General features: G+C 36.6%; 2 protein-coding genes across 2 annotated transcripts; one reads left to right on the top strand and one right to left on the bottom strand.

The window, feature by feature from the left end:
- Window positions 1-33: 33 nt before the first annotated feature.
- On the bottom strand, window positions 34-9,051 carry Adck1 (aarF domain containing kinase 1). The gene is made up of 6 exons (XM_074098817.1): window positions 8,356-9,051; window positions 7,416-7,826; window positions 6,022-6,195; window positions 3,412-3,612; window positions 1,625-1,831; window positions 34-867 (listed from the first exon to the last, which is right to left on the bottom strand). Exons 1-6 carry the CDS (start codon window positions 8,782-8,784, stop codon window positions 706-708), a joined length of 1,584 nt encoding a protein of 527 aa, XP_073954918.1. The 5' UTR covers window positions 8,785-9,051; the 3' UTR covers window positions 34-705.
- A 1,226-nt stretch (window positions 9,052-10,277) lies between these two features.
- Window positions 10,278-19,471, top strand: Cdk8 (cyclin-dependent kinase 8). Its single transcript, XM_074099564.1, has 6 exons — window positions 10,278-10,880; window positions 11,981-12,232; window positions 13,175-13,364; window positions 15,008-15,221; window positions 16,719-16,887; window positions 19,286-19,471. Exons 1-6 carry the CDS (start codon window positions 10,635-10,637, stop codon window positions 19,469-19,471), a joined length of 1,257 nt encoding a protein of 418 aa, XP_073955665.1. The 5' UTR covers window positions 10,278-10,634.
- The last annotated feature ends 1,124 nt before the right edge of the window (window positions 19,472-20,595 follow it).

The following is a 20,595-nucleotide window of genomic DNA, read 5'->3' as shown; positions in this document are numbered from 1 at the left end:
ATATGCTTCTTTGCCATCATAAAAAACCATAGCTAAACATTGTAGTATGTATAAAAAATATAATTTATGTACTTTCTAGTATGACGTAGGTCACTATACACTTTACAAACTTTATCAGTATTTCATTCAAACAATCTCTACATGGTCTCTTCGAGGTATTTGATGAAATTAAGTTGCTATTGCACACAACTCTCTAATAATTAAATAAATACTTACACTACATCTAAATATAATCGAGAGTAAAACATGTATAGAGTATTCAAAAAATTTGTACCTAAATTAGACCTCGGTATGGCAAAGGCGAGACGACAAACATAATTGATTTAACCCATCGTATGCGGGATCGGTTTCACAATTTGACACCTCAATTGCGGCCGCATTCGGAATCGGTGTAAATTATTTTTGACCTATGTTTTACAGCAGTAAAGTAGAAATTTTAGTAAAATGTGAACATACTATGCATATACTATGTATATGGTAGCTTTGGAACGGATACGTGCTAACGCAATAAATGAACTGGCGCGGATCCGTGTCTATACATACGAGGGGTTAAAATGTCTAAAACAGTAATACCAACACCAACAAGCAAACTTGGACTTTCGTTGTCAAGTTTTAAAAATAAATAATAAACATGCAGCTACACTGCAACAGAAGTACGGTTTAGGTATTTGGTGATTTCTCAGATTTATCTATTCACTGTACCTACTAACTAAAGTTTTGGTTGGCCAATCTAATCTTCACGTCTTTACCAAATGGTATCTTCACGTTGTCTATTATACTAAGATATGCAGCGTACAAGTACAGTATCACTACTGACCACGCAAATTTCAAGCTGATGTATTGTCTTTTCCACAATGAAGAGGTGTCCTGAAACAAAAAAAATGTATACCTTTATAATCAAATCAACACCATCTTGATGGGTGGTCTAATCGATCTTTCTCGTCCTATACTTGGTTAATTTTGAATGGACCGGCAGCTGGTGTTTTTCCAAAATTGTTATATGTATATATATATAACCGCTGTCAGCTGCATCAATTGGCCGGAAGTCCTACTTAAATCACAAACTAATTAATAATTTCACAAACGCACTGTTTTATGTGCTAATCCAAAACTTTATGTCTATGGTTACCGCCTTACCGGGTATCGAAATATTCATTTAATTTCGACAGGTAACTAAACAGTTTCAAAAACGAACGCCTTAATTGTGACTCATTCTTCACTGAATTTATCGAATACAGTGCAACAAACATGAACAAATAAAACATAGGTACACGAACTAACCAGATTATCTTGGAAAACTTCACTTTTCACAGTTCGTCGTGAATTTCGCCGTTTGTAGGTATATTTTGTTTGTGGTTTTAAATTCTCATTTTAAGATTAAAGCACCAATCAATAATAATAATAATTAAACACTAGGAAAACATTGTGAGGAAGCTTGCACAACCTGCATGAAAAGCGTCTCACCTAGCCGAGTTAAGTCGCCTTACGGACGCACGTAAGGCCATCATCTCTGCTAACGAGCTAACTCTCTTACAGGACTGAGGAGATATCATTTGGCATTTCACTAAATGCCAGAATACATGGATTTTGTGTATGACTGCAGAAACGAAAAGGTTAAATGTACCTTATACTCTTGCCGGTACGCGCTCTCCATGCAACACCGGCTCATGACAAGGAACCCGCACATCCTATCCTGCATATGGAGTGCATATTCTATGCTGCGGATCAGGTCGTTTGTCTTCAGAACCAGCAAAGCTTGCCGGTCCACGTGCTCCAAGCACTGAGTCACGTAGTGAAGGAAATTAGGCAATTCGGTTTGGAATGTCGTTTTCTGAAAAGATAAGTTTTGTATATTTAGATAGTTTAGTTTAAAAAAATATATGACTGTCCATCGGAAGACCATTTTGCCAGTGTCTAGTGGGTCAGCCGTTGTACGGTAAAAAAAAATAAAGAAAGGGAAAAATAGGGTATAATGATGGATGAAGGATGACCCGTCAAATGTATGGATAATTGTTATTGGAAATGGTTGTTGTTAATGGAAATTAAAAGTACGCGCTAACGCAGCTTTAACGCTGTGCAACTTTTTGGTCTTCACCCAATAATCTTTAAATGCTTATAAAAATGAAGGGCATTTTGTCAGTACTTCTTGTATCTTTTAATGATAATTATGTTATGAATTATGAAACAAGAATTATTATTTCTCCTCCTAGTCGTCATAATACGGTATTTGACTATTTTGTATACGTTCTATAAATTAAAACTACACAATGCCTGTTATCGAATAGAAAAACAATTTTTAAGCTACCTTTACAAATAACAAAGTTATAAAGGTTTGAAATTCAAGATAAGACAGAGAATAGAGAAATGCGTTTGAGAAAGAGACAGGTATATAGATTTTTCAAAAAATCACTATTAATCCAATTTTCAACCGATTTAAATTTTCTCTTCGCTAAACACTATCTGTATATCTATATTTTCATAATAATATTAAGATAGGGCAAAATCAGGAGTTGTCAAATACCGTAACGTCTGTTTTCACAATTCGAACCGAACATCAATCAAGTTCAAATTTTTTTTATATCCTCAAGTGGGTCTTACGCGTAGACAATTGAGTATAGTACCGTAGTACAGTCACCAGCACCTATTTCTACGGCCGGAAGGACGTGTCAGATATTTTTGCACGCTCCGCTGTGGCAGATATTAATGCCGGTGACTGTACCTATTAGCGTGGTGAAATAGGAACGCGAACGGCCTAAACTGGCCTTAACTAACACACACAACTGACGCAATCAACGTTATTGAACTTTGTCTGTCAATTTTGTACGCATTACGTATAGCATAGGTAAATAGAACGGTAAATGAGGTGATGATTATATTGTTGGACAACGCATTAGCACATTTTATGTTTACATTGCATTAAGCTTGAGATTTCGAGAATAAATTAATAGTTCACAAGAGGGCGATTTCACTAAAATATAAAAAAATATTGTGACCAGTGGCGTGGCTAGGTAACCAAAGTACAGATTTGTCATTTATTGTTTTTTAAGTCAGAGTCGAGGGGCCCCCTGAGCTTGGGGCCCCGGGGCACTGCCCCGTCTAGCCTAGCTGATTGTGACACAGGAACAAAACCCCGACCGGATGGCCAAGTGGTTAGAGAACCTGACATGAAGCTTAAGGTCCCGGGTTTGATCCCTGGCCGAGGCAGATATTTGTATGAATAATACGAATGTTTGTTTTCGAGTCTTGGACTGTTAATATGTATTTATGTATCTATTTAAGTATATTTATCCGTTGCCTAGTATCCATAAAACAAGCTTTGCTTAGTATGGGACTAGGTCAATTGGTGTTAAAATTGTCCCCTGATATTTTAGGTACATTTGTTCTGACTGGGTGTGAAACAACATAACCAACCTCTTCAGAAGACGGCTTGGTCCTGCCAATGCCTTTCATTATGGAATCCCACGGCCTGCCGGTGACCATGCAAGCGAAGAGACCGTACAGCTCCTTCCGAATGCCCAGTGCTTCGGAGTGGACCCTCATTTCTTCGCGGTCTCGATATATAATCGAAAGCCATAGCTTCGAGTAGTGGTAGCGGAACTTATCTGTCAGGGTCTGTAAAAGAATTAGCTGCTATCAATCTGCTGCTGGACCTACCGTTTGTATTAGTACCTATTATGCTTTGGGTTCCGTACCCAAAGGGTTCCAACGGAACCCTTTTAATGACTAAATAAGAAACAAACAAGGAGATATGTGGTGCATAGGAGAAATTAGTGTCTGTACTCCTGTCCATGGTGGTGTAGCGGTATAGCACGCAGCACGGAATGCTGAGGACCTGGGTTCGATTCCCAGCGCTGGTCTCTTTTTCTGGTTTTTCTGTGCATCTATGTTTCAGTTTGTATTTTCGATGTGGATTTTACAGGTGACCGTAAAAGTAACAAAATTTGGAGTTGAAATAAAAAATACAAAAAGACTCCAAAAACCAAGCCTATTAATGAGACTTCACTATCTGTCTGTCTATCTATCTGTCTGTCCGTCCGTCTGTCACAGGGCTCTATCTCTCTTGCCGTAATAGTTAGACACTTGAAATTTTCACAAATTATGTATTACCTACTGTGGCCGCTATAACAACAAATACTAAATACAGGATAACATAAATATTTAAGGGGGCTCCCATCCCATACAACAAACGTAATTTTGTTGGCCGTTTTTTGCTTGATATTAATAACGGCAACAGGTGTACGCTTGAAATATTTAGTTGTATAATCACTTTAAAAATAAATAATTAAATTAAAATTCAATTAATATTTAAGGGGGGCTCCCATACAACAAACTAGATTTTTTTGCCGGGAACCCTTCGTGCACGAGTTAGACTCGCACTTGGCTGTTTTTTATTTATTTATTATCGTTATCGTTTGAATTTAATTATCGTTATTTTCGGGATAAAAGTATCCTGTGGTCTTAAATTATCTAAGCTATGAGGTAATCCTGAGGCCTTATTGTCTCACGCTCTGAAGTTCGCGATCCCATTCACCGTCTCTTTCTACCCTCGTCTTATGCCGTGTGACAGAAAGAAGTGGTGAAAGCGATTGTGATTCTAAGTGTGTTACGCAATAAGGCCTCAGATTACAAATTATCTGTGAGCCAAATTTTAGTGATTAATGAAACTATCTTCTGTTTCGTTTTGAATAAATCTTATTATTAGGGCAGACCAGACGTACCGGTTTTGGCCACCTTAAGCCCTTTTTTGGCCAGTTGACATTTTAAGTCATATATATAAAAAGTTATTGTATTAAAAAAATATGTTTAGTGAGTAATCAAAAGCTTATACTGAAACGTATAAAGTTTGTAATGATTTATTACTATACATTTATTTCAAACGTATATTTAAACAATAAATGGCCACAAACGGTACTTCTGCCCTATTTGTGTACATTGTTTTCCAAACTAACTTACAGAATAGTTAGGATGAAATAGTGGCCTCCTTGTAGAGACGTCCGTTATTTCACCGGGCAACGCACCGTTTTTTTTTTGCCGGATTTGCGGTGTTTTATGGCTATGTCGCCGGTCAACATTAGCTGTAAGCCATACAACACCGCAAAACCGCAAAAAAAAGGTCCGTTGTCCGGTAAAAACAACGGACAACTACAAGCGGCCTAACTTTCTATTTTCTAATACTTAACATCAGCCTCATAATAAAAATTATGAAATATTCTTTGCGTGTTTTGCACGCAAATAACTAATTAACGTCTATGTCTTAACAGAGCATCATTTATGTTATGTAGGTATAAGAAATTTTGTAAGAAATATTGCTATACAATAATATTAAATATTAAACTGGATTAGTTAAGCAATCCCTGCATTGCACAAATTGCATGTGCATGTAAAAAAAGAAAATGAAATAGCAGGATCGACTGACCTACAACACTTAAATTAAGGTCTTTGCACACTTATCAATTTCACAACACTGCGTCACCAACTCAACTCAATTTTCGGTTGAGTAGTCAATTAAGTGATCCACCCAATCTCTAGTGGACAACGTGGTGTCAACGAGTGGGCAATGCGTAGTCAACTGGGTCAGCTCGTCGGGTTGAACATACAGAGTTGCCCGCCACTCGCAAGCGCATAGTCGCCGCGCGACAAATGGATACGAGTTGACCTAAAGTGTACGACGCGTAGTCGACGCCTAGACCACGCATCGTACGCTACCTTTACATAAATTTAAAAAATTGTATCTACTGCAGGAAATACGCCATATGGCTTAAATTTTAATCATTTTATTTTGAGTCGAGTGGCTGTTGAGTTGTTAAGGTAATTTATCACCGGCGAAACGAGACGAGGCGGGGCGAGACGAGAATTGAAATTTGTATGGCGGCGGCCCGCAGCGGGCGCGCGAGAATGCATTCTCAATTCTCGCTTCCCCAGTGGAAAATCACCTTTATAGTGTGCGAAGACCTTTATTATTTAAATGAAACATGAGAAGCACTGCAGTTAATTAATAAATCAACATAAACTAAAACTTACAGCATACAAACCGTGGTCCAGTAAAAAGACGGTAACATCCTTGGCTCCAGGGTCTTTCCTCACGAGGATATTGCCTGGATGGGGGTCGCTGTGCACAAAGCCACTGATGAATATCATGTGTGAATATAAATCACCCAGCTTCCGACATAAGTCCGCTTTGTCGATTTTGTGTTTCTAAAAAAGAAGAATATTTTTTTCCTGGACTTGGCATTATTAAAAATGAATTACTAATGTGCTGTGATTTATTTGTCATATTTATCATTGTTACTGCGAGAGCTCATGTCATAGTTACTACATAATTTCTTTTTTGCGAGGGTTTCTTTGAGCGCAAAGTCGTTCACTAACACTACATCACATAACATTGTGAAAAAAAAAATCTAGAGGAGTCACTACTTCACAACAACATAAAAAAAATCTTTTTTATTTGGCATATTTTTTTTTATATACACTAGTATTAGTTTTCTGGGTGGCGATGCAAATCTATATAAAGAACATCATTTTAAAATTTGAAGCAAATCGCTTGAATACATCCCGAAAAAAAAATACATTAAAAAAACTTTTTTTTTTCCTGTGTTTGTTGAGGTTTCTCTAAGCAAGGGACATATTAAAAAAGTGGTATCTATAAAAAAATCATAAGTGAAGAACTGTTGCAAGTAGGTTCATACTCAGCATAAATATTCTTCACTATAAGAGGTACTCACAAAAAAAACCCAAGCTCATCCGATGTAAGGGCCGACTTAGTATGGAAACCCGACTTTGGCCTTTGGTATGCATTATAGTAACATTGGCGCTGTAACCAGTAGCGTGCAGTGCAGTGACGGTAGCCAGCGCCAATTCTTGCACCCGCACACACAAACCAATATCAGCAACAAGGTTGCTCACTGCACATCACTGGCCATAACTACTCAATTTCTGTTGAGGCAGTATTGTCTGACACTAACATTCATGATTCTACCCTCGTCTTATACCATGTGAGAGAAAGAAGTGGTGAAAGAACAATAAGGCTAAAATAAGGGCAATAAGGTTATGTGATGCCAGTTGGATGTCAGTGATGATAAGTATAGCAAACTTTGTATACACTAACTACATGGTGTTTCATCCGAAGACTGATGAACTGATGCTTCTCTCACCTTCCGGATTGCCTTATATGGATGTTATACAAGAACATAGTGTGAGGTAGTTACAGAAAAGAAAGCATGTTTTTTTGTGCGTAGTTTTTGGGGAGTATAGTCAACAAGAAATCTGTTTACCACCTTTAGGTTCAATATATTAAAATTATTAAAACATCAAAGGCTATTTTGACTTGTCTTATGAGTCAAAGTGACAATCGCCTTATTATTTTTATTCTGATGAAGAAACTGTCATGATAAACGTAATACATTGGGTATACTTACATCAATATATTTTACATCATTAACTTGTCCACCATGTACATACTCCATAACAAGAACTCTCTCAGTACTGTAGTCCCAAAATATCTTTGGTACTCTCAGCCAGGAATAATTTGTAAACATTTTAGCCACTTTCTCAGCATTCCTCCCTTCTTGCAGGAAATCCAGCTCTTTCATAATATTTTTCCTGGTTTCATCTATGAGCCATTGCATTTGGAACTCGGGGAATATCTTTGCCATGGCCTTGAGAACAAGTTCCATCCATGTTATGTCTATTTGGATATTCTTACGTACAAAATGGTGCTGGACTTTGACTGCAACTTCTGTACCATCTTTCAATTTGGCTCTATGTACTTGAGCTAGAGAAGCAGTACCCAATGGCTCAGTATCAAATTCACTAAACAAATTGTTAGGCTAGAAAAAAAAAATTACAGCATCAACAGAATCATCCACTTATGCAGAGGAATAAAATGAGAGAAAATCAAGGAAATCAAAATAGACTATTTTGTACACACATTTTTAGTACACTTTTTATGGTATGTTTTCATATTTGTCTTGTTTTTACATTATTGAAACTTTTCTTAGATTGGTACTAAGTCAAGTGGAATAAACTGCCCTAAAATCCATAAAACATTTTGTTTTGTTGTTGTGATTTTTTTCGAGCCTTAAGTAGTATTAAAGGGCTGTTTCACCATCCATTGATTGGTCTTAACTGACAGTTAAATGTGATGCCGTCACAGTCTATTCGAACAAAACAAATCCATCAGTTAAGATGAAACAATGGATGGTGAAACAACCCCTGTGTGTTACTATGCTATATATTTTAATTATCAGTAAAACAAGAGACAAGTACATGAACTGCTTAATCTCATACTATTAAAAAATTATAGTAGATTTCACCTGCTGAATTTTATTTATATGAATCAACCTAAGTAATACTTACATCTTCATTTAGGTCTTCTTTAATGACTTTGTACAACTCTTCCACAGAGTTTTGAGGTGCATCTTTATGCAGAACCCGCATTGTGGTTACATACTCATTTGGTAGTAAGTAGTCCAACGCTCCAACATGTTGACCGACCTTAATATACGCACCTTTGTTGGCTTTACACAGTTCAAGCAATTTCTCTGCACTGATCTTATGAGCTTCACTTTTCACTTCAAGGTACTCGCTTGAATTCGTATCCCAGTCTTTACTGTATAACATTGTTTTATAGGTCCTTCCAATATCTATAGCTGTGACTGCTGTTCTCGTGATCCTGACTAAGGTTGAGGCGTTATAATCGTATTTCGCAGCATACGCAGTACCACCGATTGCTACACCGCTTACCACTCCGTATTTGACTGCACGAGAAAAATATTTTCGAAGCATCTTTATAAAAAGTTAATTAATATTTTTAAACTATCATGATCCCAGTTTTCTTATTCGTTCACGACGAAATAATTAGAAATCTACACGCAACACACTACGGATCGCAAACGGACTAGGAAGGAATGATCATGATCATGATGGATGTGTCAATTCAATGTCAAACAGCGACAGTGACGTCTTGGTGACGTCTAGCACAGAATGGGTTAGTTCCACTAAACGTCCGCAACGACTGTGACGTGACGCCCTCAATATCGTTCGTTTCCAATCGCTCCACCAAAAACCCGTGGTCGTCGCGAGCGATCGTTCGACGTAATGCTGGCACTTCACTTGGCATATTCGCAGAAATATTTGCGTGTGTGAAAGAGATGCGCTATATCGTTGCTAGCGCGAGTGACGGAGATGTCATTAACGCAACGCGAATACGCAATACCAAGTAAAGTGTCACCACACCATAATAGATGATATTTATTGTTGGCGACCACGTCGCACCCCCGACACCCACAGAAATATAGCAAATGGTTATGTTAACGTGGGTTATGTTAACATGCAATTATTAATTTTATTTACAGTCCGTCTTTTTGTACACATACCTCACTCCTATACACTTATTATACAAATAAAAAACGCATTCGTTTCGCTTGCGACGTAAATAAAATAAAGCTTGAGCGAACGCGTCACACGGGCGATCCGAGACAGTGCGCGGCAACGCCGACAACCGCCGGCAACCACTGAATAGAAGAATACCACACTAGCTAGGGGGCCCCAGACCCCAGATATCTACTAGTATTAGTAGCGGAGAACAAAATCGCGGGAGTGAGCCGCGCCTGCCAATACCACCATAATGAAAACACCCTCTCTCTAGTGGCCTTTTGTCGAGCCATTTATATGAGAATTTGAATGGTAATGTTGGAGAAACTTAGCAGTAAAATATTTTGCATTTTATAAATATAAAATACTTACGTCTCAAAAGTATAAAAAAAAATACAAAATGTTTTTTAAGAAAGGTATATAAATTGTTATGTTAATAATGTATTTAATTTAATTTTGGTAATAATAGTTGTGTAAAGTTGTTGGCTATGTCTTTGGAACTAACCACGCCACCGATGCTCACGCCACTGGGTCGCACGTTAAGTTTTTATATTAATTTATTGTTACAAGCCTCACCAAACCAATTCTCAGTGAAGATTTTTCTTTTTTTTTATCTCGCACTATTTGAGCTACTAAATCTCTTTTATCCTCTAAAGTGTAAATCAGCAAGGCTACTACGAAATTCGAAAATCGAAGTTCGTATCGTACCGTTCCTCTCATTCTCGTATTAAGTAATATAAGAGTCGGTGGGGCGGCACGACACGAACTTCGATTTTCGAATTTCGTAGTAGCCCTACTGTATGTTGATTCAATACAGAATTTCTAAGTTTAGTAGTCTGTGCTCACAGATAACAGATGGCACTACTAAACAGGCCGAATTGAAGGAACCTGATGAACAACTCGTAATTTAAAAAAAATCATCTGTGTCATAACCTAACCTAACTTTTTGTAATGTAATTTAATTTAACTCAAATCAAACTAAAATTTTACTCTTTGCTTTGCTCATGCTGTTTGGTTGCCTATTTAGTTGGGTAAACTAAAACTAATAGTGTCTGATTTTACAGTGCTTCGAACAGAAAATGCGGAAAAAATATATTTCTGAACAAGAATTTTATATCTCTTTACATTGTCTGTAAATAAAACAATCAGTAGGCACAGTTTACTTTCACAGAAATCGTAGGATCACAGCCTTGCATTAGTGTTTTATATAAAAAAGTGCACTTTTAATTCTAAGTTCCTAAATAGTTCGTAATAAAATAACAATGGGTGATAATTTTCAAAATAAGACCATGGCGTCTGTTATGATGGACTATGACTTTAAAATAAAAACTCAAAACGAACGTTCAAAAGTCGAAGATCTCTTCGATTTCGAGGGCTGTAAAGTCGGCAGAGGGACATATGGGCACGTGTATAAAGCTAGGAGAAAAGACGGGTCAGACACGAAGGACTACGCTTTGAAGCAAATAGAAGGGACTGGGCTGTCCATGTCAGCTTGCAGGGAGATCGCCGTAAGTATTCAGTCTTAAATTAGGTTCAAATATGAACATGTGGTATAATACTACATTGCCTTAACAAGCCATGGTAGCCCAGTGGTTTGACATAGACCTAGGGCCTCTCAAGCAGAGGTTCATGGGTTCAAGTTCCGAAATTGGTTTAAATTTCGAACAACTACTCAATTAAATTAAAGGATATGAAATACAATGCATTTTATCATTTTAGATATCATGTTCATAGTAACATTTATTGCTTATGACCTACACAATCAATATCCAAATAGAATATGTAATGTTAGTTTTATTTTTCAATACAACTAGGTTTCGTTTGATACCTGAACTGAGTATATATTTTTTTTAAATATATGTATGTATGCAGTTGTCTTATCCCTTGAATCGGTGACATGGTTCCTAAAAACAGATCTTTGCGTCTTATAGTTTCAGACTTGCCCATATACTGACTAATTTAATGTACCATCAGCCAAATATGTGGTTACCACCCTAAAGTTGATAATTGTTTGCATGTCACAAAACAATAATGCCAATAAACGTATACAATACAATACAATACAAAAGCGACAAGGTACAGAATTGATCACTTATTTATGACGTTGACTGTATGATACCAACCTGTATATTATAGTGGATTGCCCAAATAACAGATACCAAGAATTTTCACACCGAACAGGATATTGACCAAATATTTAGTCAAAAATTATTCTTTAGTCCAGCCACAGTAAACATACCTTTTTTTTTATTGTGAGAGTGAGGCAAACAAGCATCATCTGATGGGAAATCAACACCACTACCCATGAGTACCAACTACTCAAGGAAAAACTATAAAACCTAAAACTTAACTATACCTAATGTGTATAATGAGGATGTGACACAGGTTACATACTGAGCACACCAGCATAGGCACCAACCAACATACTGCTGAATGCCCCATGCCAGGAGACAGATTGTAGTAACTCAAGAAAATAAAAATAAACTAAATATTCTGCTGTTGTCCTAGAATCACCAATAGTCAGTCTTATGCATGTACACTGTATATGTTAATACTTTAATGTTACCATATCGTAAACTAATTAAATCTTTTTTTTTTTCGTTTTTAGCTACTCCGTGAACTGAAACATTCAAATGTGATAAATCTGATACGAGTGTTTCTTTCACACACTGATCGCAAAGTTTGGCTGCTGTTTGACTATGCGGAACATGATCTATGGCATATCATCAAGTTCCACCGAGCAGCGAAGGCAAACAAGAAATCGGTTATGGTTCCTAAAGGCATGGTGAAGAGCTTGCTATACCAGATTTTAGATGGAATTCATTACTTACATTCCAACTGGGTATTACACAGGGACTTGGTAAGATTTATTATTTTATTTACTAGCATAACAATAGGGATGTTGACACCACCAATCAACTGACGAGACTGATAGAGTTTCAATGGCAATAGCAACTTATGATGTCATAAGTCAACGCCAACTCAATCAACTATTTATTTGTTTTAAAGCAACAAAAAATCTAATTTTACAGTAAATCGAAAATTAATCTGGTTTTCAGGGCTAAAATAAAGCATGCTTTTTACTGGAGTCGTGCCTTCAAATGATTTTTTAATGGTGTCAACATCCCTATTGCCTGCAATTTCATCTGCAAAGAAAACTATTCTATGTTCCTCGCAGGGTCTCAAACAATCTCCATACCCAATTTCATTACGATTAGTTGAATACTTTAGTTGTGGAAGTGTAACAAAAATGTCTTTAAACATGATGATAATCATCAATGATTACCCAATTAAAACATACTGTCGACTTTTCTAAGTTTTACTAAACTGTACTATACCACTTCTTTGATATGTCCCTTGTGTAGGGAAATGAGCTAGCAACCTATGAGGCTGACATGATCACCTGGAGTGTTCAAAGCATCTACAAAAATAAGAAAAAAAATAATGTATTGTAAGCTAGACGAAACAGTATTCCATAGAATTAATTTAAAAAAATTAGAACTATGCTATGCTTTTATGCATTCCTAGTCATTTTGCACACAAAGGTACCGCTTTAACTTGTTTTCCGTTCTTTAGTACTTCTACTTTTACTGGGGTTAACATATTCTACATATGTGCTAGACAGGTCTCTCACTGCTGTGCACTCAAGGGATTGTGTCACAGGAATGCATAGGTATAGTTGATTTCCAGACTGTTAGCACTGCCAGCAAGTAATATGGCATGTCACTACTACTAGTGAGTTGTGTTGGACTGTGTGTTGGACCAACTGTCTTAAAATGTTGGTATCCTTGTTGTTTCTCAGAAACCAGCTAACATCCTTGTAATGGGTGAAGGACCCGAGCGGGGCAGGGTCAAGATCGCGGACATGGGGTTTGCCCGTCTCTTCAATGCTCCATTGAAGCCTTTAGCAGACCTGGATCCAGTGGTGGTGACCTTCTGGTACAGAGCTCCGGAACTGCTCCTGGGTGCGAGGCATTACACCAAAGCCATTGGTAAAAGATATTCTACTACTCATAAAAAAATATGAAAGCATAAATATTATTGTCATTTATCTTGCCAATTTTTAGGGTTTCGTAGTCAATTAGGACCCCTTGGCGAAACTATTTTCGCCATATCTGTCCGTCTGTCTGTCCGCGGCTAAGCTCAGATACCGTTAGTACTCGAAAGCTGTAATTTGGCATGTATATACATATCAGTCACTCTGACAAAGTAGTAAAATAAAAACAACAAAAAAACTCTTTCAAATTCATAGAGGGGGTGTCAAGATGGTTCTTTGATTCAGTAATCTGTTTGTGAAATATTCAACTTTAAAGATAAATAAAATATTTTATTTCATTTCATTTAAAATTTTCTTAACGATAACAGCTAAGTTTACTTGTCAATTTTTAGTAGTTTAAGAATAAATAGCAGGCTAAGGTATAAAATATACCTAAACTTAAAAGATTCCAAACAAAATACAAAATTCATAGAAAAATATTACTACATTTTATCGTAATGGCTACGGAACCCTATCTACGCTCTTGACCGGTTTTTAAATTGTATGATAAATTCAGTTTTTTTTTATATGGTAGGGGAAAACGAGCAGGTGGTCACCTGATGGAAAGCATTCACCGCCGCCCATTTATACCCATAACATAATGTTAAAGGATCAGTGTGTACCTGATCCTTTGATAATAAAACATGGCGTCAAAAAGCGAACAGAACCAAATGTAAAGATAATAATATGTAGGTATTCATTGAGAATGTTAAGCTAAAAAAATATACATATCAGCACTGCTAAATTCGAGTTTTTTAATATTTTAAATATAAAGTAGAAAGCTGTCATGATAAATTATCAATTCTCCTCAACAACAATAATAGTAATAATAATAAAACCTTTTATTGTTTCAAATACAGGAGTTTCGATACTTCGTTTTTTGCAAATTTCGAGTTGTTAGTATTGTTAGTAATTCCTTAGTACCTACTAGTTTCCGTAGATTTGGTCAGGGACCGGACAACTCTCCGCGAGAAAAGCCTTTCAATGGGCATCCCTTAAACACGGCTAATACATTGAAAGACTTTCCAGTTTGAACTGCTAGCCCATTCATTTGACTACCCCTTACCGAAAAACTTAGCAAAAAATAAAGCTAGCCCTTTGCAATTGCTTACTGCTATTCTATATGCCTTGCAATCCCTTAACAAGGGTTACCTTTATCATTTAGCGCTTTTTATAAAGCTTTCCCTTTAGTAATGTCGTAGTTGAGCCTTGCGTGAAAGAGACAGGATTAGTATACATCTACGCTAATCACTGATGTATTAAACTGACGCTAATGTACATACAGGTAGACGATTTAAATTAGCACGCTTGTATACTAAAAGGGAAGCCCTTTATAAGGCTAACCCTTATAAGCGATATGCAAGATGTTGGTTTTGAAAGGGTATTGGGATACCGATTACTCAAATGGGTTAGCGTTTATATAAGGGCTTTAAAAGCAAAATGAAAGGGTTTCGTCGGGCAATGGGTATGGTGAGTTAAGCCTTATGCAAAACCCATACAAAACCCTTTGTGAGGGATAGCGGGCCTATCCCTGGATTTGGTCTCCTCAGCAATTGTGGTCAAATACTAAGCCATAGTTTTATTTTTGCCCTTTTACAGATATCTGGGCGATAGGATGTATCTTTGCAGAGCTACTTACATCCGAACCAATATTCCACTGCCGTCAGGAGGATATAAAGACCAGCAATCCATATCATCATGACCAGCTGGATAGGATATTCAATGTGATGGGTTTCCCACAGGAAAAGGACTGGGAAGACATAAGAAAAATGCCAGAGCATGCTACACTAGTCAAAGATTTCAAACGATCAAAGTAACTTTCCTCATTTTGTTTCATGTCTCATACACAATATATTTTAAATTGCGAAATTCTTGAGTAATTGGCTCAGTTTTAGGGCTATTTGCCTCAGCCGGCAAAAACGGAACCCGATTGTTGTCCATCTGTGTGTCAAGCCCCTTTTTCACAAGAATGTGTGTAGGTACCAATCTGATAATAATCATATCCTACTCAATATTATAAATGCGAAAGTTTGTGAGTGAGTACGTTTGTTACTCTTTCACGCTGAAACGGCTGGATAGATTTGGATGAAATTAGACAAAAGTTAGGTTATAATCTGGATTAAAACATAATTTAGTTTTTATCCCGATATTCCCACGGGATGGGGATAAAATCTCGAAACAACAACCACTGGGCTTAAGAGTCATAAAATTTGGTTTGTAGGTAGCTGGACCTCTGGAATAAGACATAGGCTACTTTTTATCCCACGGGATACGGGTAAAATCTTGAAATTCAACCGCTGGGTTTAGAGTTTTGAAATTTTGGACAGTTGCTCTTAAGACAACCTAAATGATGAAGACCATGATATAAATTTTGGGAATTCCTAGGGTAATTTTGTAAAATCCTGGAAATTCAATTGTAACTACCAGACCAATTAGTTTACGCGTGAAAAGCCGCGGGTAACCTCTAGTATTAAATAAGAATCAAGAGGTCTGCTATCCCTTGGAGCAGTGAAAAATTCAAACTTTATCTAAGTCAACACAATGAGGGCTATCGTTTTTTGTCTCACTAGATGGCGCACTGTTGCGTGAGGTTTTTAAGTATGGCTTTCAAAGTCTGTTATTACGGCGTGAAAACAAGTTTAGATTAAAAATCATATTTAATACACCTTAAACCGTACCATAAAAATATCGAGCATGCCACAGTGTTGCATAGTCCCCGTTTCGTTCGGAAAAAAGGGAGGACAAAGGTTTCCGAAAGAAAAAACTGTCTCAAAACACGGGCATTCATTGCCCCGGAACGCATATTTGCCATAATTAATTTCAGATATTGCAAAATATTCACAAAATTATTCTAATTATACATAAGCCCGCGTAGCACACCCAAAAACTATGAGTTTTGACATTTCGGAGACCTCACACTACACTAGCGCCTCTAGTGGCGAATTCATACGCGATAGCCCTCATTAAAAGATACAGTCACCAAAAAAAAATTGTTGCCATATAAATTGCCAGCGAATCAAAACTTACGAGTGTGTTTCCCGTTGCCGGAGAAACTTGAAATTTGGTATCCAGGTAGCCAAAGTCTAAAGATCGTAATTTTAATGTCCGCCTGTCAATAACACTGTAATCAATCTTAAATGAGCCCACAATGTGTGCGTTTTGCTTAGGAGCAGGGCTCTGTTAACACATATGTAATGTTGAGTCTGACAATCTTTATAAAGAAAACCAAATATACCAGAACTTTATATTTTGCTCTTAAAAAGTCTTATCCAAGCTGATTCTTGACTGAGTGTTTTTTTTTATCTTTCAGCTATCAGAATTGTTCCCTAGGCAAATATATGGACAGGCATAAGATCAAACCTGACAGCAAGGCATTTAGTCTTCTTCAACGACTTCTCCTCATGGATCCCAACAGAAGAATAACCTCGGAACAAGCAATGCAAGATCCATACTTCTCTGAAGACCCACTACCCACCCAGGTATTTTATTTTGGCTATATACCCAACCAGCAAAATCCCTCTTACAACCATCTCAAGACTAAAAATTTTCACTCTAATATTGATTTTATATCATCGTATAAGCCTGGATTTGGGCACAAATTATAAGCGTATTTATTTTAACATCGTCCTAATATCAGTCTTATTGAATACTGTTCGCATTTACAATAATCTTTACAAAACTAATTTAAGCTGCCTTAGGCTAATATCGCTTTTACGAAAGTATTTTGTAAGCCTGCATAGGCTTATATTGGTCCAACGTTAGAATCTTGTGAGCCTAAACAAGCTTATTTTGATTTTATGTACGACCACACGAAATTTTGAACATTCCGCGTGCATTATGCTCGGTGAGTGAACTGCAGCGTGGCAGAATAAAATATTGTAGTGACAAACTGAATGCAAGTATAATAATAGTAGTAATATTAATAACGTGTTTGTTATCATTGGTGGTTCTTTATGTTGCGCGGTAAGTATTTACGTTGGAAAATATTATTTACTGTAAAGTAGACCCTGTTTTACGCTTCAAATTTCATGCGCCCACTCAAATAATCAATTAAAATAGTATTTTCTATCCTCGTATATTTTTTTATTTCTATAATTGTAGTGAAAATGATGCCATTGTTATAGTTGCACTTTTCCAGCACACTATTAGACTATTGTAAGATCATTTACTCTAATATTAGCATTCTGAATACCAATGGTACGGCCATGTTGAATTAATTTAGGGTTCCTTGCTTTACCTACATAAAACATGAACTGTTTAACCTTTACCTGAGTTTATCCTAACCTGATCACTCGACTTTATAAAAACAAATATACTAAAAGTTTTTACTTTTTATTTAAGTGACAACGTTGGTGATGTAAATGGCTGAGAAGAAGATGAAAACCATAAAATCAAACAAATATTAGTAAACTGTTCACATAGGGAAATAATATAAAGAAAGTCTCAGATCGAAGGCGAGGGCTATAAACAAGCTATCTGAGGCTTTCTTTATAATTTCCCGTGGTGAGCATATGATGTTAAGCTGAATAATATCTGGAATGCACGTTAAACGTTCCAAAATATCATTCAGACTTCATTAAGCTACTATGCCAATACATTCCTATCCTAGAGACAACTCACTAATGTGTACTGTTTCTTTGTTTGTTTGAAGCAGTGTTCGTGCATCCTTTGGTAGAACATTATTTAATCTTCTGTTTAAAATACATAGCAATCCATTTACGTTTGCACGTGGTACATTAAAGTTTAACGCCCATTTTTGTAAATCACTTTTTAAGGCAAAATCTTTTTCATAATCGGTTTCGTCCTCGGTCGAAGATTAATTTTCACTGACATGATCTATGTCACAGACTGAATCTCTGTCCTCTATATCGACTTCTTGCATGAAATCAAATCCTGCAGAACCTCACCAATATTTTCTCAACACTAACTCGTCTGGTGTTTTTATGTTATGTCTGACATTTTACAAAAGCCTTTATCAAAACCATTATAAAATCAAATGAACTAATATCATTCTAATATCTTACTAAACTATTGCTATTGATCTTATAATAGCTTTAAACAAGATCAAAAAAGTATACGCTTATAATGTTCTTATGTTATGCTGATATTAGTCTGACATTCTTACAAGAGCATTTATCAGGACCATTATAAAATCAAATGAACTAATATCATTCTAATATCTTACTAAACTATTGCTATTGATCTTATAATAGCTTTAAACAAGATCAAAAAAGTATACGCTTATAACGTTCTTATGTTATGCTGATATTAGTCTAACATTCTTACAAGAGCATTTATCAGGACCATTATAAAATCAAATAAACTTAGAGAATGGTGCTATAAGAACAGATATTCTCAAGTACAATGAGTCTTCGTAAATGTTATTGTAGGAGTAAGAGGCTTATAATAGTATTATAAAATGAGCTTATATACATATATGAGACTAGGTTATAAGATAGAGAGTTCTTGAGTCTGTACTAGCTTATCTAAGGCTAATATAAGAGCAGTAACATGTTCCAAAACAATTATAAGAGCGCTATAAGCCCACCACTCTCATAAAGTGCGCAATCCAAGACTTTTTTGCTGGTTGGGTATTCAGTATAAATTTTACTGAAGTAATAGGTTCACATTAATTATTTACAGGAATTACAACTGCACTGACAGTATAATGAAATTAGCATGGAATTAATTGTGGCTTTAGAGTCCCCCCCCTTCCAAGTAGCGTGGGGGTATCTAATAAGCTTGATAACAAATCTATAACAAACTTAATACCGAAGTAGCTGATGTATTAAAATCCAAGGAGAAGAGCCTAAATCATCCACATACCTACCTAAATAAATACTACCTGTAAATTCGCATAATTTATTTCACTTTTAGGATGTATTCGCCGGATGTCCTATTCCCTATCCGAAGAGAGAATTTTTGACCGACGATGACCAAGATGACAAGAGCGATTCAAAAGCTAGACAAAATCAACAACAGCAACAGCAAAATAACGTAAGTTCCTATTTCATTAAAAAAAACCGCCCAAGAGCGTGTCGGACGTGTCGCTCGATTTTATGAAAATGTGCACTTTAAAGTTGAATATTTTCGCAAACAATCACTGAATCGTAAAATCATCTTGGCAAACCCCGTAATGGTTTTTTAATACCTATCCAACGACACCACACTATAGGATTGGATGAGAAAAAAATCAACCCACTTTCGTCTTTATGGTACTTCTAAAAAATTTTTTTTTATTGTACCATTTTGTCGGCATAGTTTACATATAACTATATTCGTGCAAAATTACAGCTTTCTAGCATTGATAGTGTCTGAGCAAAGCCGCGGACGACGGACAGACAGACAGACAGACATGGCTAAACTATAAGGGTTCCGTATTTGCCATTTTGGCTACGGAACCCTAAAAACTAAGTAAATTTATTTTCCATTCTGTCTCATCAGGTCGGTTGGGCTACTTGGGCTTGGGCTATGAATATTAACAAGTGTTCACATTTACATCATCATCTTTAGGGCTGTTTCACCATCCATTGATTAGTGTTAACTGACGGTTAAACGTGATGCCGTCTCCATCTACTCGAACAAAACAAATAGAGACGGCATCACGTTTAACCGTCAGTTAACACTAATCAATGGATGGTGAAACAGCCCCTTAGTATAAGATCCATACTAATATTATAAATGCGAAGTGTGTGTTTGTATGTTTGTCCGCTTTTCATGGCGAAACGGAGCGAAGGATTGACGTAATTTTTGTCATAGAGTAGAGATAGCTTATGGCCCAGAGTGATATAGGCTACTTTTTATCCCGAATAAATGCACAGTTCCCGAGGGAACAGTGCACGATAACCGAATTTCCACGCGGGCGAAGCCGCGGGTAAAAGCTTGTAGATCTATGAAACAACCAAGTCATAATTTTTCAACGCAAGGTGTAGGGTTAGTAGTTTAGTTAGGGCTCATTAGGGGTTGACTAGGACAGGACTTGACAACTTTTTTAAAGCATAAGCGTTATGAGCTTATGAGTCATGACCGCTAATTTTACAAGGACATGAACTAAAAACGATTAATTTGCTCACCCACGAACTTATGACAAAGCTACGTCTATGCAACAAATGTGTGTTCATGCAGAGCGTGGTGTACGGTTGTGTTTGTGTTGCTCTGATGATACACTCTGGTTGAGTTCGAAACGC

Source organism: Choristoneura fumiferana, chromosome 16 (assembly GCF_025370935.1).
Source record: "Choristoneura fumiferana chromosome 16, NRCan_CFum_1, whole genome shotgun sequence".
Lineage (NCBI taxonomy): Eukaryota > Metazoa > Arthropoda > Insecta > Lepidoptera > Tortricidae > Choristoneura > Choristoneura fumiferana.
This window is presented reverse-complemented; position numbering and strand designations above follow the sequence as displayed.

Excerpts from the sequence above, each read along its gene's own strand:
- Adck1 (XM_074098817.1), bottom strand. The coding sequence starts at position 8,784 with ATGCTTCGAAAATATTTTTCTCGTGCAGTCAAATACGGAGTGGTAAGC. Across the intron at positions 3,613-6,021 it reads TGGACCACGGTTTGTATGCT|ACCCTGACAGATAAGTTCCG; the intron begins GTAAGTTTTAGT and ends ATTCTTTTACAG. Across the intron at positions 868-1,624 it reads CGTACCGGCAAGAGTATAAG|GACACCTCTTCATTGTGGAA; the intron begins GTACATTTAACC and ends TTTTTGTTTCAG.
- Cdk8 (XM_074099564.1), top strand. The coding sequence starts at position 10,635 with ATGGGTGATAATTTTCAAAATAAGACCATGGCGTCTGTTATGATGGAC. Across the intron at positions 10,881-11,980 it reads CAGCTTGCAGGGAGATCGCC|CTACTCCGTGAACTGAAACA; the intron begins GTAAGTATTCAG and ends TTTCGTTTTTAG. Across the intron at positions 15,222-16,718 it reads AAAGATTTCAAACGATCAAA|CTATCAGAATTGTTCCCTAG; the intron begins GTAACTTTCCTC and ends TTTATCTTTCAG.